The sequence below is a fragment of the Bos mutus genome, chromosome 8, assembly GCF_027580195.1.
Source record: "Bos mutus isolate GX-2022 chromosome 8, NWIPB_WYAK_1.1, whole genome shotgun sequence".
Classification (NCBI taxonomy): domain Eukaryota; kingdom Metazoa; phylum Chordata; class Mammalia; order Artiodactyla; family Bovidae; genus Bos; species Bos mutus.
The window spans coordinates 33,299,111-33,324,417 of NC_091624.1; the positions used below are offsets into that span (position 1 = coordinate 33,299,111).

Here is a 25,307-nt window from a genome sequence, read left to right on the forward strand (position 1 = left end):
AGGACTTCTTTACTGACTAATAATTCAAAAGGTTAAGTAGCTTTATTCCAAATGAACAAATAATTTGCTCTGTGATTTCCTACAGAATTTAGAAAAACTCTTGAGTTACAGAGGTATAATAACTAGGTGTCACCAAGGCTCTAAAATTTATTTCTAGATTCTTCCACAGACATGCATTCTGAGGTTTGACCTTTAAAACCCAGAGCACTTTCTGTCTCTGGGTCATAGGGTAGAGATTAATAAACTCATGTAAATGATACTTTAAAATAGAAAAGTTTTATAATTGTTTTTATATATATTTTAACTCTAGTTAATTAAAATCCAGATTTATTCCCTAAGATACAAATGACTATTAACACTTTACTATAGAGCATGATATCTCTTGTTCCTTCTATTTCTAGCCCAACTATTGGCCAGAATATGGAAAAAATACAGAATCTGTTGGGCAGCTATGGTTGGGACTTCTTCGTTTCTACACAGAGGAATTTGATTTTAAAGAACATGTAATTAGCATCAGGAGAAAAAGTCTGCTTACAACTTTTAAGAAACAGTGGACATCAAAATACATTGTTATTGAAGGTACTAATAAAATCTAACTTAAAACTGAATAGAATATAGGGATTGAACTGTTGAGGGTACTCTTGGTCCTTGCAGAGCTCTTCCCACGCCACCATGAGCCACTAATCAGGATGCGCCTAGCAGTTGCCCCGTTACTGTCCATGTCAGGCAGACTTATCTGTTTCCTTTTTTTTTTTTTTAATGACTGATGCCTTCGTGTGGGGTTTCTTACAAATCCAAAAATCTTTGTTCACCATAATAAGTCCTTTATCTTTGTTTAACAAGCTCTGCAGAATAAGGTTGCTGTAGAGATAAGCCAGCTTCAAAAATTTGTCATTTAGTTTGCCCATGCTGAATGCTAGGATTCCTGGGCCATTTGTGTTTGTATTTGATTGTTTATTTCCAATTTGGGGGATTTTTGTTTTTATCTTTGTAGATTTTTTATATTGACTTTATATATATTTGTATGTACCCAGATAAATTTATATATACATACACTTTTTTCTTTTAGATGTTTGTGGTCATTATTCTGAGACTTGCTTTTTACACTGAATGGTTTTACTTTGATCCTCTATTCTGTCTATACACCAAATTACTTTCAGTGGTTGCTCAGTATTGATTTATATAGTTGATTTACAATGTTATACTAGTTTCCTGTGTACAAAATAGTGTTTCAGTGTTTTTATAGATTATACTCCATTTAAAGTATTATAAAATACTGGCTGTATCCTTTGTGCTGTACAGTATATTCTTGTTGCTTATTTATTTTATACATAGTAGTTTGTGTCTCTTAATCCCATAGCTCATCTTGCCCCTCCACACTTCACTTTCCCTACTGGCAACCACTAGCTTGTTCTCTATATCTGTGAGTCTGTTTCTGTTTTGTTACATTCAGTTTGTTTGTTTTATTTTTTAGATTCCACCTGTAAGTGATCAATTTGTGTGATTTTAATTTTAAAGACAAAATGGAGATTAAATGCTTAAAAATGGAATTGAAAATGCTTGAAATGTTTTGTTGATTTTAGTCTTATAATTTTTTCAACTGTTATCACGTAAATAATGTATTACTTTAGATGTTCTATTGTCATTACTTCTGCTTATTGACATTATTAAAATACAATGACTACTTACAAAATTAAATTCAGATGACCATGGATTGTGGCTATGGTTATAACTTTTTAGTATCCCATAGCTAAATATAGAACTTTGTCTTAAACCTTTCCATTATCACAGTGGATTCTTACGGTCTGCCAATTATTAATTTTTTTTTTTAATTTTTGAAGCCTCATTACGTTTTGCTTTTAACTTTATTTATAAATGAGCCATTAGTAATAGGCTGTCTTAGAAGGAAGACTTCTGACTAGTTTTTCGAGAAATGTCAATGGTGGTAGTTTGTAGTGTTTATACAGTAACTAATATTGTAGCATCTCTGCTACACCAAGCAAACACCAAAAACACTTCCACGTAGCACACACATTAAGTCACCAGAGGAAAGCATGACCAAACCTACTAGAAAGGTAACCTTATAGCAATTATTAGTATAGGGTTAAACTGAGTGAAGGGTGCTTTTCTCCAGTAAACTCATAGTGGGTCTAAATCCCAAATGGTATACCCCAGTTACTGTACATTAGAAGCATAGCAAGACAACCAGAAGGATGCCTCTTTTTACTTCTTTACTCCTCTTATATGTACTGTATACATCCTCCATTTTCTTAAGTAATGAGATGATCCTCAAAAAAGGTTTTGTTTTGTTTTCCCTTTGCTTGTTTTTGGTTTTGTTTTGTTTGTTTTGTTTTGTTTTTAAGATTTATTTATTTATTTTTGGCTGCATGGGTCTTGTTGCCATGCACAGGCTTTGTCTGGTTCCGGAGACTGCCGGGCACTTTGCAGCTGCAGAGAGTGCAAGGGCTTCTCATTGTGGTGGCTTCTCTTGTTGTGGAGCATGGGCTCTAGGGCTTCAGTACTTGCAGTGAGTGGGCTCAGTAGTTGTGGTACACAGGCGTAGTTGCCCTGCAACATGTGGAATCTTATTTCCCCAACCAGGGATCTAATCTTAGTCCCCTGCATTGGAAGGCAGATTCTTAACCACTGGACCAACAGGGAAGTCCCAATAAACGTATTTTCCAAAACGATTTTTTGTAAGGCTGTTAATTAGCAGGAACATTCAGTGGTAGAATGTTTTAAATGTATTTGTGTCCTCTATATGCCTCTAAAACTAGTATGATTTGGTGATATCAGACTTAAATGTCTTTAACAAATAGTATTTTGTTGTCCAAAATGAAGCGCCTTCTCATAATGTGAAGGACTCTTTAAGAATTCAGATATAAAGCAATATCCTAATTTTTGATGGATACTTTTAGGGAAAAACTTTCCAATATTTAGAAATATATAGCACTTAGCTGTATTATAGACTTGAAGCTCATTAAAAAGGCACTCATTTTAATACTTTTAAGTATGTAACACTTTCTTTTTGTTTTATAGACTTCACTTAATGTATAAATAGTGGTATTTCCTATTTATCCTTTTTTTGTTTTCATTAATTTTCTTTACTTAGATCCATTTGATTTGAATCATAATCTTGGAGCCGGATTATCCAGGAAAAGTAAGTTTTGCTTTGTTTTTAAATAATAATGCTTTCTCTTTTCCTGTTAATCCATTTAATTGAGACTTTACTCTTTTTTTCTAGTGACAAATTTTATAATGAAAGCATTTATTAATGGGAGAAGAGTATTTGGGATTCCAGTCAAAGGATTTCCAAAGGACTACCCCTCAAAAATGGTAAGTGTCTGTTGGAAATACCAAAAAACCAGTTCCAAAAACCTTTTAAGCACCTAATTTGTATACATTACTTCAGTAATAACCTAAATACTCGAAAGTTTGGTGAGTCTAGCCACGATGAAAGCCTTTTCATAAACATAGCTATTTTGAAGCCATTTGTCAGCAGCATGGGGAGAGATAGCCAGAAGTGAAGTTTGGGTGGATTTTCCTAGATTTAGGAAAATCTAAATTTTCTAGTCTGCTTGCAAAGAGTAATAAATACCTTAATGAAGCTAGGAGAGACATAGTGCTCCCTGTGCTAAAAATCTGTCCTCATATAACCTGATACTCAGGTTTTTATGGAACCACACTCAATAAAAGCAAAATAAAATTACATTATAAAAATTCATTTCAGTGAGAAAAAAGGGAAGGGGCTAGGAACTAGAGTGTTGCGTGTTAAAAATAAAGGGGTTTTTCTCCTGCATTAATTTTCCTAATTAAGACTTTTTAAATGAACCTTATCAGGTGTGTAAGCATGTTCAGCATTTTATCACATCTCTGCATCTAGCTTTTGCTAGATATTACTGTGGCAGTCTTCTACACCCTGCTTCTGAAACTTGTTCTAACAGATCACCTGGGGATTTTGTTAAAATGCAGATTCTAATTCAGGAGGTCTGGGGTGGGGCCCAATACTGCATGTCGTGCAAACCCCCAGGTGATGCCACCTCTGCTGGTACCCAGCTTCATTTCAGTGGTAAGGAGGCTAGAATCCAGGCCCTTGTCTTTCCTTTCCTCTGATACTTTGCTTCAGAAGCCACAGCAAAGCAACACATAGCTTCTTTCTTTTTAGGTTTTAGCCTTTTCTTTTTATGAGAAAATGAAGTTTTTGTACCTGGCCGCAGTTTTCCCCAAGTCCTAGGAAACTGACTCACAGGCATATGTAATGCTCTTGTTTAGAGTTGTGCTGGGGGAAAAGATAGGGTTAAAGTGTTCTGCACGGTGAAAAGGAATGAACCAAAATGAATTCAGGTAAACCTATCCTGAATTACCTCTTAGTGATTTTAGATTTTTGGATTTAAACAGTATAATAATAATTATTAAAAATAATGATTTGTCAATGTTGAGATATAAGATCCCTGATTGATACTGGTTAGTTTTTGTGTTTGGATCTGATATTAGTAGTTTAGGTTTTTATGTATTTATATTCTGCTAGGAGTACTTTTTTGATCCAGATGTACTAACTGAAGGAGAGCTGGCCCCAAATGATAGATGTTGCCGCATTTGTGGGAAAATCGGACACTTCATGAAGGACTGTCCTATGAGGAGAAAGTAAGTGAACATTCAAAAGGGTGGTTTTGTTTTTATTTTCTTACTGTACCAGTTTTCAAATGAGGTTCTCTTGTACCAGGAAATAAACTTATATTAAACCCAGAAGTTCTCGGATAACTTTGAGATTTTTTACAAGGAAAATGAAGTGATTTAAAACCTGGCTTTAAGTCAGATAGCTAGGATTAACTTGAGTGTACAGGAGACAGTCTTCCAGGCCTCATCCCTTTTCCTAATTTTGGGCACATCCCTAATCACCCCTTGATCCTGTCCAACAAGGATGGAAGAGCAGAAGAGGAAACTGAAATTCTTCCATTTTACAGCAGTGAGAAGTCCAGAATCATTTCAGTCATTGAAAAGTAAAATGGGTTTGTTTTTAGGATCTCAGTTATATTCTGATGTACAATATCTGGGGTGTACTGTGTGGGAATTTAGACTCAGTAATACTGTACTGCGCTATAGGACCCTTCACTTGTATTCATTTTAATTCTTAATAATTGTTGTGGTGACCTACTCGATTTGGTCATCATGCTTTCTTCTGATAATGTTTTCAGGAGAGCAGAGGGAGATGTTTTTGGTTGCTTGCTTGGGACATATTCTTGTTTTGTGGTGGTGGTATTTTTAAGTGGATGATAATATTCTCATTTAAAAACATGGTACTTAAATCACCATCTGGAATTCGAGGCTCTTATTTATTACTTTTATTTTTTATTCAGATAATAGCCACTGATTCTGTAGGGAAAGGAAAAAATAATTTTGACAGTTTAAGAGCACAAAGCTCCTTCTAACCATTGTTCCATTGTGAACCTAAAGTTTTATGTCTCAAGTTTCCAGTGCTAGTAAAGAATTCTGCTGCTGCTGCCGTTAAGTCACTTCACTGACTCTGTGCAATCCCATAGACAGCAGCCCACCAGGCTCCCTGTCCCCTGGGATTCTCCAGGCAAGAACACTGGAGAGGGTTGCCATTTCCTTCTCCAATGCATGAAAGTGAAAAGTGAAAGTGAAGTCACTCAGTCGTGTCCGACTCTTAGCGACCCCTAGTGGGCCAGAAAGTTTTAAGAAATCATTCCAAAGATAATTTGAGTTTCATCACATCAGTACCAGAGTAGGTATTAAGGAGTTCCGCTAATTGCAAAAACTGGTTTCACAGCATTAGAGTAATTGTGAAAATGAACAACTACACCCTTAAGCTCTGAGGGTACTTTTTAACACATTATTAACCAGAGACGTATTAATGCCACAGGTGATAGTTTCTGCAGAAATCCCCCAGTCAAAAATATGTTAATAGAGAAGATGGACTTAAATTCTTATTTTTCCCTCTGATGCCTTCTGTATCTAGTTGTCTCCTAACCTGGAGGGGTCTTAATACTTTGTTAGGTTTCTGTTCAGATTTTTCCTACTAGTATTATATCTTCTACAGAGTGAGGCGACGGCGAGATCAGGAAGATAGCCTGAACCAAAGATACCCCGAGAACAAAGACAAAAGAAGCAAAGAAGATAAAGAAATTCAAAACAAGTACACAGAGAGAGAGGTATCAACAAAAGAAGATAAACCCATGCAGTGTACACCTCAGAAAGCCAAGCCATTGAGGGCAGCTGCTGAGCCAGGGAGAGAGAAAATCCTCAGGCCACCAGTGGAAAAGTGGAAGAGACAGGAGGACAGAGACTTAAGAGAAAAACGTTGTTTTATTTGTGGAAGAGAAGGGCACATTAAAAAGGAATGCCCTCAGTTTAAAGGCTCTTCAGGTATGGATGCCCATCATGCCTTGATGTTTGCACTCACATCTCAAGGGAAATCTCTTTTTTAGGGTTCTTAACTATTTTAGTTATATGTACAGGTCTATTTACTGGATAAGATTTTGTTTTTCAGAAGGTAAACCCACCTTCCCCACCTTTACTTCTAATTCTCTATGTGTTTTTAAACACTAATTCCTGGTTTTTTTAAGAGGCTTGTCAGTCTGGTCAGTTTGGTTGACTTTTCAGATAAGATTATCAATGAATTGAAGACCTAGTAATCCCCAGTACTTAAAAAATGTAACTTAAGACAGGGGTCCCCAGCACCCCCCAGGCCATGGACCAGTACTGGTCTGTGACCTGTTAGGAACAGGGCTGCACAGTCGGAAGTGAGCAGTGGGTGAGCAAGTGAAGCTTCGTGTGCTGCTCTCCATCACTCCCCATGGCTGTCATTACCTCCTGAACTACCACCGCCCTGCCCACCGTCCACCACCCCCCAGCACCCAGGCCATGGAAAAATTGTCTTCCATGAAACTGGTCCCCGGTACCAGAAAGGTTAGGGACTGCTGACCTAATTGACCAGAAAACAAGCTACCACTTACTTGAGCTTTCCCAACTCAGTATGTACATTTCTGAAATGGAAGAGCCATGGGTAGGCATAGCTGAAGTGATCTCAGGACACCATACTTTGTGTGCAGGAGCCACTTACATTGTTGTGTAAACACATGTGCTCACAGCTAAAAAGGGGAGTAGAAGAAGGGTGACAGAGTTAACAGTGCCTCTACTGCAGAGAAGTCCCTTTGCATCTCATCATTCCTTCAGTGAGCATGTTACTCTTACAGTGAGGAAAAAAGTATTTTCTGTCTATAGTTGAACATCATCCATAGATCTTGCCCCTGTAAGTTGTTGGATCTTAATTTGCTTTTTCTATGAAATGGGTGAAGCATCTGTTTGGGGCATATTTTTAACAGACTTAAAAGTAAGGGTACCTTGGAGAGGGGAGGGTAAGTTACAGTTTACAAGGCAGTTTATATACTCTCAGTTTTTTCTCAGAAAAAACCTGTGAAAGTGGGTGAAATTTATTTAGCATAAAAATGAAACCCTGAGAAATAATGTTTTCTTATTAAAGTAGAGACTCTGTTCATGTCCTCAACTGTTAAGTGTTCATGGACAGCATAAAAAACGTCAGCACTGAAAGTTTCCTTAAAATACTCACTCTAGTCCTTGTCGTTCCTGGAAACACTGATACCTCTCTTCCACTTTATGATACCATATCAGCAATATAGTATCTCTTTTTTTAAGATAGGAAAGTTTAGATCAGCCATCCTTGTTTTTTTAAATGAGCTTTATATAAAAAGTTCTTAAATTGTTTTATTATTAATTTTAAAATACAGTGTAAATGTTTATGAAATGTTTTTACAGCTTCAGCTTGTCCTACTTCTAAGGAATTCAAACTTTTATTGCCCTCACAAGGGACATATAGCAGAATAAAATGATGTTATAATTATAAGGGTAAAATGTTTAAAAGAAATTAAAAGCAATAGCTAACGTTCATTGAGCACTTTGAGTGGGTCAGGCACTATTTAAGTACTTTACATGGGTAAACTTGTCTAATTTTCACCAGAGCCCCATTAACTGTGGTATTATTTTGATATCCTCAGTTACAGATGAGGAAACTGTAAACAGTATATATAGATAAAATGTAATACAGTCTCATCAAAATTCCTTTTGTAGGCTCCCCTTCAGAACAGCTCACTGTCTGCTTTTACTCAGAGCAGGAAGTACATGGGCATTGCCTTCCTCTTTGGTACAGCAAAGTGGTGCAGGGATGCTCCTGCACTCCCCCGGCTTGGATGGATCTCTTCTTACTAGCTAGTAGCAAGTTTTAAGTTGCCAGTAGTAAGTGGAGTAAATAAAATAAGTAAAGCTCTCAAAATAGTAAAAATAGGGAATTCCCTGGCGGTCAAGTGGTTTGAACTTGGCACTTTTACTGCCGTGGGCCTGGGTTCAATCCCTGGTCAGGGAACTAAGATCCTACCAAAATTTTTAAAACATAGAGCAATGATCCTGGCCATCTAGAGGTTAGCAGCCAATCAAGAGGGACAGGGAATGTCCTGGGACAGGGATGAGGTATTATCAAATGTACAGAAAACACTAGAATCTTGGTTCCTTGAGACTGCCATGTTTTCATATTAAATCGGGTAGTCATAATGTAAAACAAAAAGAGGAAGGGCTTCCCTGGTATCTCAAACAGTAAAGAATCTGCCTGCAATGCAGGAGACCTGGGTTCAATTCCTGAGTCAGGAAGATCCCCTGGAGAAGGGAATGGCTACCCACTCCAGTATTCTTGCCAGGAGAATTCCAGAACAGCCTGGCAGGCTACAGTCCATAGGTATACAAAGAGTCAGACAGGACTGAGCGACTAACACACACACACACAGTAAAAGGAATTAAAAGAGGAGTGGAGCTAAAGTATGGTGAATTTCCTCCAATAGCAATTAAAAATAATCAGCTTCTGTCTAAAGATTATGTTCTTCCATTTCATTTCTTCTAATACATTAGAATTTTGTCCACATAATATTTTGAGTAGAGCTTCTGTCATCTCAACAGAAAATCTTTCTGTGAAAGTTTGAAACAGGGCCACTGCTTTCAATTTAAAGTAGGAACAAAAAGTGCTCATTTCTTTCTCAGGTCTGTCTAAATCAGATTGTGTATTTGGATCCCCTTCTTCACCTAACCCTTTGAGACCAGCTGGCACATTTGTTCAGGTAAACCTAGCTCAGACCCGAGCAGGAAACCCTCCCGTCTCTGCCTCTCCCGCAAACACTCTGAGTACGAGCAGCTCTGGGCCAGGTGCTCGGGAGGGGCTGGGCAGTTCAGGTGGCTCCTCCGCTCTGCCTGAGGTGCCGTGTGCGGTGAGCTTGCTGTGCACCGGCTGCCCGGCGTGCCTTTCGGGGTCCTGCAGATGTGTCTTGCTTGTCGATTAACTTGCAAAGTTCTGCCACCCACATGCCTAATTTCAGCTCTCCTTGGATTTGGTTACAGTTTTCAGACTGTTTCGGATGCTGTTCCTTTCGACTTTGTAAACCAGTCTATTTCGTTTTTTAGGCAGTGCTTTTACATGAAGACCAAAAGCAACAAAAAACATCTATATTTTTGAGTCCCCAGTCAGGTATGTGGGCTTTTTAAAAAAACAAATGTGTGTTGTTTTATTTACTGCATAGCGTACCACATGCCTTTTGAGGCACTTCTTTGAATAAGTGGTTTTAACAGCGATTGGACATCAGAATAACTTGGGGAGATTTTAAAAATACACTTGCCCTCGACCTTCATTTCCTAAATCAGATTCTTCGAGGGTTAGGCTTAAGCCTGTTTTTGTTTTTCTTTTTAAATGTTCTAGGTGATTCTTATATTATACCATCCTTGAATAGGAACCATAGGGAACCATAGTCTCTAATTATTTGTTCCTCTTCTACACTTTTTGTTTCTGCTTTGAAATTGCCACTGTCTTGTCAGCAGTGTATTCTCCTCATGGAGATTATTTGCCACCAAAGAAAGTAATTGTGGGCCTGAACACTCTGTCTCAACTATGTCACTTATTTTCTGGTTCCTTCAACAAATATTAAGCCACACCTCCCACCCACCCGCCCCCTCCAAGTGTGGGGTGTGGGCCTAAATACTGAAGATAAAAGCCCCTTCTCTCATTTACTCTGCCTTCTTGTCAGAAAAGACACAGACATATTTCATGTGGCGACAGATGTTAAAAAATATAAAGAAGGAAACGGAAAAGAGAATGTTGGGAAGGAGGCAGCCTCTGATAAAGTAACATTTCAGCAAAGAATCAAAGTAAAAGGAAGATGCAAGTCAAGAAGAACTTGGATTTAGACTCTTACAACAGAGCTGAAAACAGTTTTGTCCCAAGTGGTGACACTAAGCCGGATGAGGGAGAGGAGGGTAACTGGAGCTGAGGTCAGGGTACACGACTGTGAGTCACACAGCTCCTTCAGCAGTGGCAGGGATGGGTTTTTTTCTCTACATGAGACGGGCAGCTGTTGGAGGCAAAGGAGTGGTAGAATTGTCTTAAAAGGTTCACTATGACTGCTGAGGAGGCAAGGGTGAAAAACTAACAAGGAGGCTCCTTCTGTAGTTCAGGGGAGAGATGAGGACAGCTTGGACAGGGGTGGAAGGGATGGAGGAAGTGAGGTCTGCTCATCTCCTGGAGACTTTAAAGGTAGTGCCGACATGATAATTGATGAGTTGGATGATAAGACATGACAGAAAATCGTGAGATTTTGAGACTCAGAGGTGACACTGTGATTTTTTGTCCTGAGCAGCTAGAAGAGTGAAGTTTGAATTTCCTGTGCTGAGGAACCATGAGGAAGAACAGATTATGGGGAGAAATAGAGTTCAGCTTTAAATGTGTAAGTTTTAAGAGACCTGCTGGATATTGTGGTAGAGGTGTTGAATAGCCAAGTAGATATAGGAAGGAGCCTGGCATTTAGAGCAGAAGTCCCATCTGCAGATACAAATTTGAGGATGATCAGTATGTAATTGATGATAGTTAAGCCCTGGATCTGACTGCAGTCACGTAGGAAATACATGCAGGTAGAAAAGAGAAAAGCATGTAGAGGCTTAGGCAAAATAAACCAAGGAGACAGAAACACACCCCCAGAAAAAAAATGTTTAACAGTGGGGATGGAGAAGCAGCAAGTTTGATCTTTTAATGGAGTTTTAATATAGAAAGTGCCTCAAAGAGGGGGCAGTTGGCTTTATGCAAATTGCTTCTGACAGGTCTGTTCAACGAGGACTGAGAATGCTGCATTTTATTTGGCAACACAGAAGTCCCTCACTGTGACTTTGAAAAGAGCCATTTCTTTGAAATAGGGGGCAGAAAAACCTGATTGTAGGGAGTTGTGCTGAGAAGTGCTGGAAGAATTATAGGGTACCTGACCTCAGCTATGGCTGCATAGTGCCAGGGCCCCCATCCCTACCCAGTCCCCCCAGACCCAAGGAAAGATGCTAAAAGGGAGGGGCAAATAGGATGCTATGAAGGCGTCTCTTGGTGTTTCAAGAGTAGTTTTTTTTTTTTTCAAGAGTAGTTTTAATCCTGAAATAGAAGGGAGAAATTTGAAGAGTAAAAGAAAAATCAAAGTAACTTTAACATATAATGAATCACTTTTTCAGCTTTTTTTTTTTAAGAACATGAAACTATAAATCATGATGCAAACCTCTGGCCTTTAGACACTTAACTAGTTTTGTTTAATATCTCTTTCTCTTCCCCTCTCTAATTTTCAATAAAGTAGGATTAAAGAAGGGAAATTGTTTAAAAGAAATAGAGCATGTGTACTCTTTTTAAATTGATTGTATAGTTGGTGAGAAAAGTTTTGGAAATTTTAAAGCTTCATTGATAAAACCTGACAGTTTTATATATAATGTAAAACAAGCCGCCTATTTTGTGGTCAGCTTTTACGTGTTGTATGTTACTGCTAAGGTGCAAACAATGTTTGCTTGTAGGTTGGAGAGATGCCTGTGTTAGTTATAAAGAATGAAGAGGCTAAGCCATCTCTCCAATCAGGTGTCAGTTTCTGAGAGAGAGCGCTCCCAGAGCCTCGGCAGCCTCCCCAGCCCCGCAGCAGATAGAGCTCTTCCCTGCTGTCGCCAGCCAAGGCTGCAATAAGCCAGGGCGCTGTGGTCTCACCCTGGGAAAGCTAAGGAAGCTCCAGGCGAAGGGCATTTGGTTGTCTCTACTTCGAATGTTAACAAGGAAAATAAATTGAATTATTAAATTATTTAAGTACTTCTTAAGATGAATTATCTCAAGTATATAAAATGATCTACTTAGAAATAGGCATTTATTTTTATAATACGTGAATATTTTACAGTTGTGTTTTTTTAATGATTGGGAAAAACATTCAAAATGGCATCAAGTTTCTCTACAATCAGACTGAGGTAGGACGTCCCAAAGAGAAACAGAAATCTTCAAAGAATTGTCACACTTACCCAAAAGGGGAACGTGGTATCCATGAAAGGTGAAGACATAGGAGATTGTGTAAGAACAGGCAAGAGCAGCTCTTTCCTGGGAAGGTTTTGTAATTGTTCTCATTGGAATGCATGGACTTAAAAATAAAAAAAGTTCTACTGGGAAAACCCTCAAAATGAAATAGAGTGAAATGAGAATGGGGTCTGTTCTGAGAGGATTTGATTGACAGTGGGAGTAGCCATGAAACATGGAGGAGGAGATTGACGAGCTGCCTTGGAAGCTACTTCGGCAAATGAAAGTGTGTTGGAGACAGACTCCGCTGCAGTTTGTGGGGTTGTTTCCCATAGATCCTCTGAGAGTTTGAAGGTCACATAGTTAACAGATGTAAAGAAGCCAAAAGACTTGTTTTTACAAGCTTCAGCCTCGAATAGGCATTTCCAGAACACTTTAGTTAAGAAAATACTGGTCTGTCCTTAGTTGAGATTTGTTTTGTCAAAGATAAGATGTTTATGAATATCAGCTTTTGCCGTCAGATTGCACAGTGTGATTTCTAGCTGTGATGTTATCCTCCATTGCTTCAGTTTCCTCATCTGTTAAAGGGGATAATAATAATACTAATCTTGTGGGACTGTTGCAAAATCTATGTAAAAGCACTTAGAACAGTACCTGCATGATTTGAGAGCAGAGGTTGGTGGGCGCCAGTGGCATTTGGTGTTCTGCAGGACATCTGTCAGCATTGCTTATGCTAAAGATTTTACGCATCTTGAAAGTAAAATTTTAATATAATTTCTTAAGTGGGGGATAAGTACAGATGTTAGACATATACCTAGAAATGGCAATACCAATTGACAGTAGGCTAGGATTTCAGTAAATTATCTTCTGAGTGAAAGATTTACATATTTATAAATCTTTTGAGTAACCATAAAACTTAAGCTTACTACAGAAAAAAAAATGTTATTGCAATAAATAAGGTTTGCTTTCTACCAGGAAAAAAAAAAAAATCACAGGTGGTTAAAACTTATCTTTTCTAATAAACTCTTCAAGTTAATGACAACTGTTAATACTGTCAAATTTATCCATGAAAAATTTATACAAGTTATGTATGTTGTTATGTGAAATGTCTCAACATTAAGTAGGATTAAGTTTCCAGAAAGCTCTTTCTTTTCACAGACTTTATTTATCTGTGATGCGTGGGTGGTTTCCTAAGGAGAAGCTGCTAGTGTGTACAGCCCCTGCTCTTCCGCAATAGCTGAATTGACCTTAGAAGAAAGAGGTGAGCTCCTCTGAGCTCCAGGTGTCCCGTTTATAAAATTGGCAAAAGCACCATCTGTCTCGTGCTGCTGTGCTTAAAGCAGCCACCCACATCCAATAATCAACCAAGTTCTCTTTCCTCTCCTCATACTTCCTCCATTCCACTAAGCTGCATACTGTTCTGAGTCTCAAATGAGACAGCAGTAGATAGAAGATCCCACAAGTTTCCTTGCTCTTTTCCTCCCTCCCTCACATACACACACTAACAGTGCCTTAGATGTTCAGTAAGTTTTATTGATTAGAGGTGGACTCATTTTGACAGAGTAAAGAAGAGTGGGACTGTGATCAAGAACATGAGCTTTAAAGTCAGACTTACTCTAGTTTGACATCCAGCCCAATCATTTACTAGCTTTGTTACCTCTGTCACGTTAGTGAGCCTCTCTGCCTCAGTTTCCTTGTCCATAAATTGGGGCTAATAGCTCACAGGGCAACTGTAAGGATTAGTTTCATATATGTAAAACCCTTTACACTGTATCCGGCACACATCACTCGATAAATTATTACTACTCTTATTGCTGTAGTTAACAGAAAGTCTCCAACTATGCTCTGACTGTCTAACTCCTAGGACAAATACATAATGAAAACTTTTAACAAAAGAAGAGTATGTGGAGATTGAAGAACCATAGTCATAAACTGTTCGGTATGGAGAATCTCAAGACTAACATTTTTCTATTTCTTAATCCACTACTGTTTTTTGGAAAGAAAATTATTTTTCAAAAGAAACTACCTCTGTGTCTTTGTTTATTCCATTTTAATCCAAGGGTTTGAAATTTTAAATATTGGAGATGCTATAAGAGATTGGTGAATATCTTTTCTCCTTTATGATAATGTATACTTTTTTCCTTGACGAGAATGTTATAGCTTACTTATTAAAAACAAAAGCACAGTGGTCTTTATGACAGTAAATTTAAAATAATAGAAGCACTTTTTATTCAGTGAATATATGGGAAGATCTTATCAGTGAATATATAGATCATTGTTTTTCATACCCTTCTTGATATTCCAGTATATGAACATACATTATGTATTTAACCATTCTTTATTAATGGAACTAGTTCTCTTCAAATATTTGTTATATAAGTGTCTTCAAAACTTTTTTGCTTGCATACTCGCTGCCAAAATGTTGAACCATCCATAAATCTCCTTGTATGTGTTTAAGTTGACATCTGTTTTTCATCGTAGTTGCAAAACATGTAATTTCTGGAGGTTTTTTTAAAAATACTGGCATTTTTAAAACAAAACTTTTAAATCAGTCTTTTTAAATGTATCAAATGAAATATAAATATTATTGCAGAAATTTTACATCTTTTTTTTTCTCCTTGAATTCTTTTGTTTCACTTCCATGGAATTTTATCTTAAGATGATATATTTTTATCATATATATTTCAAGCATTTTATTGACTGGCCCACAAAAGTGTTCATATAAATTGAATTTTTCAGCTTTTTGTTAAATCTCAAAGTGTAAAAATGTCTTCTAAATTGTTTTTATAGTTGGTAGAAGAATATAATTGACCAAAACCAATGTTACAAATTTTGATTAAAAATTGCTTCCTATGTTTACTTACTGAAAATGCCTGTCATTTAATTAGATGAGATTTTTATCCCATGCATTCATTTATCTTCGGAGTAGTACTGCTTACCGCATGAATGAAACAGTGAATCATTTCTATTCCTAATCTTTTTGTTTTATACTTCATAAACATTGTGAAGCCTCATTAGTCTTTATAATGGCATATTAAAAGGGATAGAAAGGGGTTTTGGAGTCTGGGAGGGGAAGAGACACAGCAGTGCCACTCAGTTGTTTCCATTCCTTTTTAATCAAATCACCAAAAAATCACGTAAATCGTATCATCAGAAGTTATTCTGATGGGCATCAGCTATCAGTGCAATTTTATGAAAGCTAAAAATTTGGGCTTTTATTAGATGTATTCCCATTTTGCTACAGATACCAGCATTTTGTGTGCTTCTCTGCCTCCCAAGGGTTTTTTTTTTCACCCTAGGGTAATGTGCCACATTAAGAGATGAATGGTTAGAACACACGTGTCTCTCTCTCTCTCTATCTTGTGAAAGGGTAAAGAGAAAGTGGTATGATTCCTGAGAACCACCCCAAAGCCTGGTCCACAAAGACATTCTCAGAAAGAACTCAGATAAAAATTGAAGCATGTGGGCAGCTCTCTTAAAACTCTACCCACTTGTCCTCTTACGCTGTTCAGGAATAGCTTAATCCCATGTACCCAAGGTGGAAGACCACTGTCTATATAAAACACTGCAACGCCAGTTTGCATATTTGTCTAGTTATTTCCTCAGGACAAATCCCACTTAGGAGAATAATAGATTTAAAAGTAACCATACTTTGATGGTGATGCCAATAATGCCATATTGTGATTGTGGACAGTTTCAGAGTCAGTCACAATTTTCCCACACGCTTGCATCATTGAGAATAGTCTTTTTTTGCCAGTCTGCTTGAAGTTCTGTTATTACCATTGAATGCTAACAGTTTCCCACATTTCATTTGTATTTCTTCATGTTACATCTTGGTATTTTTGAGTATTCATTTTTGTCTTTAGTTCTTTCTACTTAGAAATTTATTCATGGTTTGTCAAATATGTTACAGTATCCTTCATCACCAGTTTATTATTTTTTCAGCCTCATTTATGATTTATTTTGCCATGCATACACTTGTTCTAGTAGTTTGATCTAGCCAACTTTATGGTAGTTTCGAGTCATGCTTACACATTTTTAAGAATTTCATGTTCTTCCCCCAGATTACATAAAAATTCATATTTTATTTATAGTAGTTTTATCTTTTTTTCTTGACTGAACTGTGTGGCATGCAAGTTCTTAGTTCCCAACCAGGGGATCAAACCCTGCAGTGGAAGCACAGAGTCCCAACCACCGAACCAGGGAAGTCCCATAGTTTTATCTTTTTATGTGTAAATTTTTTTACATGAAGCTTCTTCAGGTATGTTGAGATTTTTATATACATATATACACACACACATATATATATATATATATATATATACACACACACAGGGGATTACATGTTTAAGTGATAAGTAATAAAACTATAAGTATTATTAGAATGGTTTCTTAACATTTGGGCAAAAAATTTTTTTAAGATCTAAATAATATAACAACTACTCATCTACTAGAGAATAGGCTTTATTTTTTCATATTTTCTTTTCACTCATTTATTATTAATAAGAATTCAGGTACCCATTCTTTTTTAAACTCTTACATATGTATCCTTTAACATATATATCCTTTAATATACATATCCTTGGTGAATTTTTAAATTTAAATGACTCACTATATAATATGAATGTTTTATAACTTGATTTTTTATATCTAACAAAATGATTTTGAAATTTATATATGTTATATATGGATTTAGTCTCTCTTTACAGTAGTGCATCGTATGAATACAAAATATTTTATGTAAACATCACCTAGTACATGAGCATTTAGATTATGTCTGGTGTTTTGCTGTTATAAGCAGTGTTGTAGCGAACACTCTTGTGTGAGTCTTCTTGAGCATATTTGAGAGATTGTATAGGATTTGAGTTCAGAGAAATCAATTTGTTGTGTCGTAGAGCATTTTCATATGTGTATATGTGCCTTTTCAACTTTGTTAGATACTGTCAGATACCCCCTCATTGGCTGAAACAGTTGCCACTTATATCAACAGTGTTTATTCATACAAATATGATGAGTGAAAAAAATACTGTGGTGTTCTAATGGATTTTTTTTTTAACTCTGGTGATGCTGAGCACCTTTTTATGTGCTTACTAGCTGTGAATACCATGTATTATTATTATATACATTCTAAATATTTTCCTCCAGTATATCTTGTCTTACATCACTTCAGTTTTTAATTTTGAAATAGATGATTGGTTTTCCCTGATTAGTTTTCATGAACATGTGATTCATGATTTTAGGGTTGTCTTTCAGAAATTGTTCCTCACCTGAAGTTGTAAAGATATCCATCTATATTTTTTTTCTAATAGCTTTAAAACTTTATTTTTCTTATTTAGATCTTGATTCTATTCTGGTTGTATGTAGAGTATGAGGTACTGATACAAATTTTTGTCCCTTAAGTGAAAAGCCTTTCCTCAGTACTTCATGCAGTTTAGAATGTCACAGACGGGTATTTTTGACCAATAGACACTCTGTGGTATGAATATGGTATTTATACCTATAGATACTTTGATTCTTCCTGCCATATCACTGATTTTTCACTGTGAGTTGACTCTCAGGATATCTTGCTTTGGAAAGTTTGCTTTCGAGGGGGCATAAGTTTGTTTGCATACTTAATAAGTTGACTTTGGACATTTTAGAAAGTATAGTTTAGGCAAATTGAAAGTAAAAGCCATTTATACTTGTCCCATTTTAGAACATTAACTATTATTTCAGTTTTGGAGATAAAATCTTCCCATCTTTTTACATCAATGTAATGATAATAGTTAGCATTGATTGAGCACTTTCTATGTGCCAGGTACTGTTCGGTTGTTTTACCTATATTAATGTATTTAATCTTTAACTCCAAGGGGATAGGTATTATTGTCTTCATTTTACAGACAAGCAAAAATGAGGCAATACATATCTGATTAGTGGTGTTTTTCAAATGTGTTTTTTTAATTAATTTTTAGTTTAATGAAAATTCTTGAGGATTTATAACCTTCATTTTTCATGTTATTAATTATCCTTCTCTGCATACCTAATATGTTATTGTGTTTATAATATAATTAGGCATATTCCAAGTTCTGGACATTTGAGTTATTTGCATGCTTTACAAGGTTTCTCTGGTTTATATGAATATTCCTTTAGCAAAATTTCTGCGCACCTACCTGTCCTCCTGCTCTTCTTTCAGCAGTTAGTGGTTAAGAATTGATACCTTGTTTTACTTTGCATCTCTTTGATTACCCACTGATATTGATTAATTTTCATCTACTTACATGCTTTTTTTTCTCTTTCATATGTTGCTTTTTCTTTCACCAGCTGTCTATTAGTATTTGTCTTTTTTCTATGGATTTGTAATTTCTTTAGTGCTAAGAATAGAAAGCCCTTTTAATAAGTAAAGCATAATGTGGTATACTGAGGAAACTCTTTCCCCCTCCAGAATATTCACTACTTCTTATACTTTGACTCTCTCATATTTAATTCTATAATTCATTTGAAATTAGGTGAGGAGGAAAGGTATGATGTGAGGAAGGAAACTTCTCTATCCCTTTCCTTCCAAAATTACTTGTTTGACAAAATACCAGTTATTGAACAACCCATACTTTCCACCATTGGTTTGAAATGTGTATAATCAATGTGTGTATATCCTTTGTCAGATACTACTTTCTTGTAAGTAATCACTTAAGAATTTGTCAATTTTATTGTTTCATTGAACTATTTGTTTTGACTCCAAAACAAAATTTATTAACTGTTCTGTGGTGTGCATGTAATTAGCAGTCCTCATTTCTGTCCTGCAGCTGTAAATACAATAAATTTCCTTTTTTTCTTTTAAATCAATAAGTTATGGCTACCATGTCACCATTCACAGCTTCATGTCTGCAGAGTAATGACACAAGATATTTATTTCTGACCAAAGAATTCTTTAGAGTTTATTCTGTTTGGTTGCAGATGCAAAGCAGAGCTTTAAGAAGTTCTCCTGGCCTCTGTACCAGTAGTGAGCATGCATGTCATAACATGACGTCACTCTAGCAGCTCATCTGCGTTTAGAAAGAATATGACGAGGACGAGGCTTTTGTTATACCTTTTTATATCTAGCCAGATGACTTGATTCAAAACAAGTGACAAGTATGAGGTTTCTGTAAATAATTAACCATAAGAAGTAATTGTATAGCGTTTACGATAAAGTGAGGCCTGTTTCATTTATGTTGGGTTTTGTTTTTTCCCCTCCTCTAGGTAGCCTTTCCAGTAAATATATGACTCAGGGAAAAGCCTCAGCGAAGAGGACCCAGCAGGAATCATGAGGGAAGGAAAATGCCGCATTCTAAATGGCCACTCAGGCGTTCTATTCACTTTGAAAATTAGGTTCATTTCACAGGACACAGCAGCATAGATCAGGCTTCGACTTAACATTTAAGGGAAATGTCAGATTTTTTTAACTTAATGAAATTGTTAATGAGGAAAAAATGTTTAATATAGTCTTACCTACTACAGATCCCTATAGATTTAAGGATTTCAATAGAAAGCCATGATGTATGTATTTAAGACAGGTTTAAAAAAAAATGTAACTATGGGCCAGTATTCACTGAATACAATTTCAAGCTTTTTAATTATTTCAGAGCACACTAAAAATAGTGGGCTGATAAACTCCAAGTAAATTAATCCTTTATAAATCCTTTTTGTTTGTTTTAAAGAGGGGAAATTATATTTATTGTTGTCAACTGAATCCTTGTGAAAGCGTGTCAAACGTGTGAACTGCTACTGCTGTATTTACGATTTACAAACCTTATTTTATTGATATTTGTAGAATTGATAACGTGAACATGAGTACCTATTATGTGAGCCTCCTACAGATGAGCAGTGCCACTGAAGGGCTTTTGATTTTTTCCCTCTCTAATTTTAAGTTGACATATAACTACTATGGTCATAAAAATGAAAAGACATATAAATACTATGGTCATAAAAATGAAGGAAAACAATAGTCCTGTTTGCTGCTAAAAACATTTGCAAAGGAAAAATGACAAAGTAATTTTTACTTTTTATGATACTCCGAAATCAGGGTGGATGACTTTTAAAATCCCTGATGATTAAAGAGGCTATTTCTACCAATCACAAGTTTGATTGGTATCATTTTGATCTGACTGGAGCCTTCATGGAACTGTTTCTCTAATTCATGAGCCCTTCAGAAGTGGTCAGAGCCATGCCTCGGATTATCATTTTGAAATAAAATCAAGATTTCAACCTGTAATTTTATCCACCTTACTTTCCAATGAGAGTCCTAAATTTCATGAGGAAACCAGGTGAAGGATTAAGGGCGGTACAGCTCTGCTCCCCTTTATTCCTCGCTCCATCTCCATGTGCTCTTGCCGTCTGGTGTTCACTGACAGCCAGTGCCTGCCAAGTCCCGGGAGTGTGCAGATGAGTCCCACAGACTTCAGGGCATGAATGCATAGGGAGGGCTGCTGGGGGTGCTTGCTGGGCAAGCATTCCCAGATAGAAGAGGGCTCGAAAGGAGCACACCTGTATGCTTTTCTTTTAAACAAATTCCTTGAAGACATTTTCCAGCTGAAGAAGAATCATATCAAAATTAACTTTATTTATTTGGGGCGGCAGTGGGGAGGGCTTCCCAGAGGACCCAGTGGGTAAAGAATCGGTCTGCAGTGCAGGAGACACGGGTTCGATCCCTGGGCCAGGAAGATCCCCTGGAGGAGGGCATGGCAGCCCACTCCAGTAACCTTGTCTGGAGAGTCACATGGACAGAGGAGCCTGGTGGGCTACAGTCCATAGGGTCACAGAGTCTGACACGATTGAAGCCACTGAGCCTTTTTTGTGAAGCCACATTTCTTTTTTGGCTGTGTGGCTCTGCAAAGTTGACTGGACATAAAATTCTCGTCACTTTCCTTGAAAAGATTTGATACCATTCTGTTGTCTTCTGGCATAGTCACAGAAGACTACAACCAATCTTATTTTTGTTCCCTTATAGGTTTTATTTTTCTGTTTGGATGCTTCTGTGTTTATTTCTCCTTACACCTTTTGTATCAAACAAAGGTTTGATATTAACTTTTGTCTGAAACAAAAGTGAATCCAGTGTCTCTCCCCACCTAAGTTTTGTTTGTTTGTTTTAGAATATATCTTTTTCATAATTTTATTTCTCAGAAATATTTTTCTTTCTGAAATGCCTCTCCCAATCATCTCCTTCCTTTCTGTTGGGAAAACTTGTCAAGCTTGATCTCCACGTGACTGGCTTGATTTTTAGTGTCATTCTGCCATTTCTCACATTAATTTTTTATTACTGTACATTTAATTTTCTTGAACTTACCTAACTTACCACCCATCACCTTCCTGTTCCTGTCTTTTAGTTTTTTATCTTCCTTTTCAGGATGCCATTTTCATATATCCTTTTAAGAATGTTTAAAAGTTCCCTACATTTTATTCTGACTCCTAGAGTAGATTCTGTCCAATGAATTTGATAGCTTTTTCAATTCCTCACACTGCATGAGTGGGACAGTGACGAGTGCTTGCCAGCAGACCTGGATAATGCGTTGTCCTTGGTTCTTCACTCCCTTTACTTGGGTGCTGGTCCCAGCCCCTTCTCAGCACCTCAGCTAGGGGACAGGTATATCTGTTCCATGCTGAGTCCAGTTTCCAGGGCGTGGCTATCTTGCAAATGCAGCTGGCCTGTCTCTTACAAGATCCAAAAATGCCCCACTACCAGGGTTCTCCCTTCCTCTTCCTCTCAAAAACAAAAATATTGAAATCCATTTTCATACCTCCAATCTGCACTTTTTAATCTCTTGCTGAGTGTTCACAGTAGCAGCAGTATGCACAGTCAGAGGTACTATTAAGATGTTCTGAAATACTTCAATTTATTTTAAATAAATAAATATATTACCCTAGTGGAAAAAATATCCTGTGTAGGTTAGTCAATACGGTTCATGTTACAAGCAGAAAAATGTTGAAAAAGCTAACAGAATTTAACAAACCTCTCTAAAACTGCAGAGATGTGCTCAGTACTTATTTTTTCTTCTAAAGCTGGCTTATTTGGATAACAGCAGTCAAGAATTTAGCATGCTTTGCACTGACTGGAATTCTTGGCTTAATTAGGTTCTGGCTCTGCCATTTTTCCCGGAGAAGGCACTGGCGACCCACTCCAGTACTCTTGCCTGGAAAATCCCATGGGCAGAGGAGCCTGGTAGGCTGCAGTCCATGGGGTCGCTAAGAGTCAGACAGGACTGAGCGACTTCACTTTCACTTTTCACTTTCATGCATTGGAGAAGGAAATGGCAACCCACTCCATTGTTCTTGCCTGGAGAATCCCAGGGATGGGAGCCTCGTGGGCTGCCGTCTATGGGGTCGCAGAGTCGGACACGACTGAAGCGACTTAGCAGCAGCAGCTGCCATTTTTCCAGCTGAAGAGTAGCAAATCCCCCTAACCTCTAAGCAGTTCATTTTCCTTGACTGCAAAATGGAAATCATACCTGCCCTTCCACAGTAGTGAAGATCCAGTGCAGTCTTACCCAGAGGACACTTTAATGTATAGAACTCTGAAATTAAATCCTGAAGTGCAGTGTTGAACATTTCCCCATTGTAAGTTTTTAACCTATTAGTGTAAATCTAGACGTGGTTATACCTTGCAACCACTTCCAACAGTTCCCACACATGCCTTATTTTGACCCCACAGAACAGCTGCTACTCTGAGATAAGCACATGGTTTTTACATAGTCATGAAGACACTCCTCTAACGTGTCATTTTCTTTCAGGAATCTGCACCAGTTTCAAATAACATGAGGTATACCTCATCCACTGACAAGTAGATTATGTGATTGAGTATGTACATGCAAAACCGCCAACAAGTTAAAAACTGAGTTGTTCAGTCCAGTTGCTAAGTTGTATCTCACTTTGTGAGCCCATGAACTGCAGCACACCAGGCTCCCCTGTCCTTTACTACCTCCCAGAGTTTGCACAAACCCATGTTCATTGAGTTGGTGATAGTATTTAAAAACTGAGTAGTGTGTATTAAATATTAGATTGGTGAAAAAGTAATTGTGATTTTGGACCCTGAATTTTAAATTACTATAACTAGGCTCAAACATCTTTATTAATTAGAATAGGAACCATTACAATCAACACAGTTTTGCCAACAAGAAATGTTTGTTTACTCCTGTAGCATAAAAATCCATCCTTAGGGATTCGATGAACTCTTGCAAAGCATTTCCTGCATTCTGCGGGTTGTGTAAGTGTTTTTCCCTGCAAAAAGTTGTCATGATACTTGAAGTAGCTGGTTGCTGAGAGGTCAGGTGAATATGGTGAATGAGGGAAAACTTCATAACCCAATTTGTTCAATTTTTGAAGTACTGGTTGTGTGACATGCATTGTCATGGGGAAGAATTGGGTGCTTTCTGTTGACCAATGCTGGCTGCAAGTGGCTGCAGATGTAGCAGTTTTCAGTACCTCTCATCAATTTACTGAGTATATTTCTCAGATGTAATGGTTTCACCAGGATTCAGAAAGCTGTAGTGGATTAGACCGACAGCAGACGACCAAACAGACCATGACTTTTTTTTTTGGTGCAAGTTTGCTTTGGAGCCTCTAGGTCCAACCACTGAGCTAGTCACTGCCGGTTGTATAAAATCCACTTTTCATCGCACGTCACAATCTGATCCAGAAATGGTTCGGTACAGTAGCATAGAATAAGAGACGATTCAAAAAGACGGTTTTTTTTATTTGCAGTCAGCTCCTGTGGCACCCACTTACCGAGCTTTTTCACCTTTCCAATTTGTTTCAATGCAAAACGACCCTAGAATGGTTGATGTTGAGTTCTTGGGCAACTTCGTATGTAATTATAAGAGGATCAGCTTCGATAATGCTCTCAATTGGTTGTTGTCAGCTTCTGATTGCTGGCCACTGCATTCCTCATCTTTAAGGCTCTGGTCTCCTTTGCAAAACTTCTTTACCCCCCACTGCCCTATATGTTTGCCCACTGCCCTATATGTTCGTTAGCAGTTCCTGAGCCAAAGGTGGTGTTGATGCTGCAAGTTGTCTCTGCTGCTTTACGACCCATTTTGAAGTCAAATAAGAAAGTCGCTCAAATTTGCTTTTTGCCTAACATCATTTCCATAGTCTAAAATCAGCAAGTAGTAATTAGCAAAAAACATAAAGTGAGAAATGCACATTAAAATGGTATATAACATAACCACATTTATTTAAGAATGTATCCCAGTATCAAATGGCTGCTGCTGCTAAGTCGCTTCAGTCGTGTCCAACTCTGTGCGACCCCATAGACGGCGGCCCACCAGGCTCCCCCGTCCCTGGGATTCTCCAGGCAAGAACACTGGAGTGGGTTGCCATTTCCTTCTCCAATGCATGAAAGGGAAAAGTGAAACTGAAGTCGCTCAGTCGTGTCCGACTCTTCACGACCCCATGGTCTGCAGCCTACCAGGCTCCTCCATCCATGGGATTTTCCAGGCAAGAGTACTGGAGTGGGGTGCCATTGCCTTCTCCAATGAAATGGCAGATTTCAATATTACAAAACCGCAAACACTTTTGCACCAACCTAAAAAAGCTTCCCAGTTGTCGCTAGTGTTAAAAAACCGCTTGCAAATACAGGAGAAGACGTAAGAGATGGGGCTTTGATCCCTGAGTTAGGAAGATCCCTTGGAGGAGAGCATGGCAAGGCTTTTTTTTTTAACTTTTTTATTAACCAACTTTACTTTTTAGAGCAGGTTTAGGTTCACAGTAAAACTGAGCAGAAAGCAGAGTTCCCTTAAGTGTGCAGTGCCCCAATCTCCACCACTGTCCACATGCTGTACCAGAGTGGGACATTTGTTAACAATCCAAGAACCTACACAGGCACATCATTATCACCCAGAGTCCATTGTTTAAGATTCATTCTTGGCATAGCACATTCTGGGGGTTTAGACAAATGTATAATGGTATTGTACCATGTAAAGTATTTTCACAA

General features: G+C 37.5%; 1 protein-coding gene across 9 annotated transcripts in view; it reads left to right on the top strand.

The window, feature by feature from the left end:
- The window catches only part of TUT7 (terminal uridylyl transferase 7), a 62,530-nt gene extending 38,032 nt beyond the window's left edge, over window positions 1-24,498 (top strand). For 3 of the 9 annotated variants that reach the window (XM_070375369.1, XM_070375370.1, XM_070375372.1), the window contains exons 22-29: window positions 402-579; window positions 3,113-3,160; window positions 3,245-3,336; window positions 4,529-4,644; window positions 6,062-6,387; window positions 9,067-9,143; window positions 9,484-9,547; window positions 10,710-19,575. In XM_070375369.1, the coding sequence (XP_070231470.1) occupies window positions 402-579; window positions 3,113-3,160; window positions 3,245-3,336; window positions 4,529-4,644; window positions 6,062-6,387; window positions 9,067-9,143; window positions 9,484-9,547; window positions 10,710-10,792 (984 nt within the window). In that variant the 3' untranslated portion in view covers window positions 10,793-19,575. The other 6 variants (XM_070375371.1, XM_070375373.1, XM_070375374.1 and 3 more) reach the window with 6 other exon arrangements.
- The last annotated feature ends 809 nt before the right edge of the window (window positions 24,499-25,307 follow it).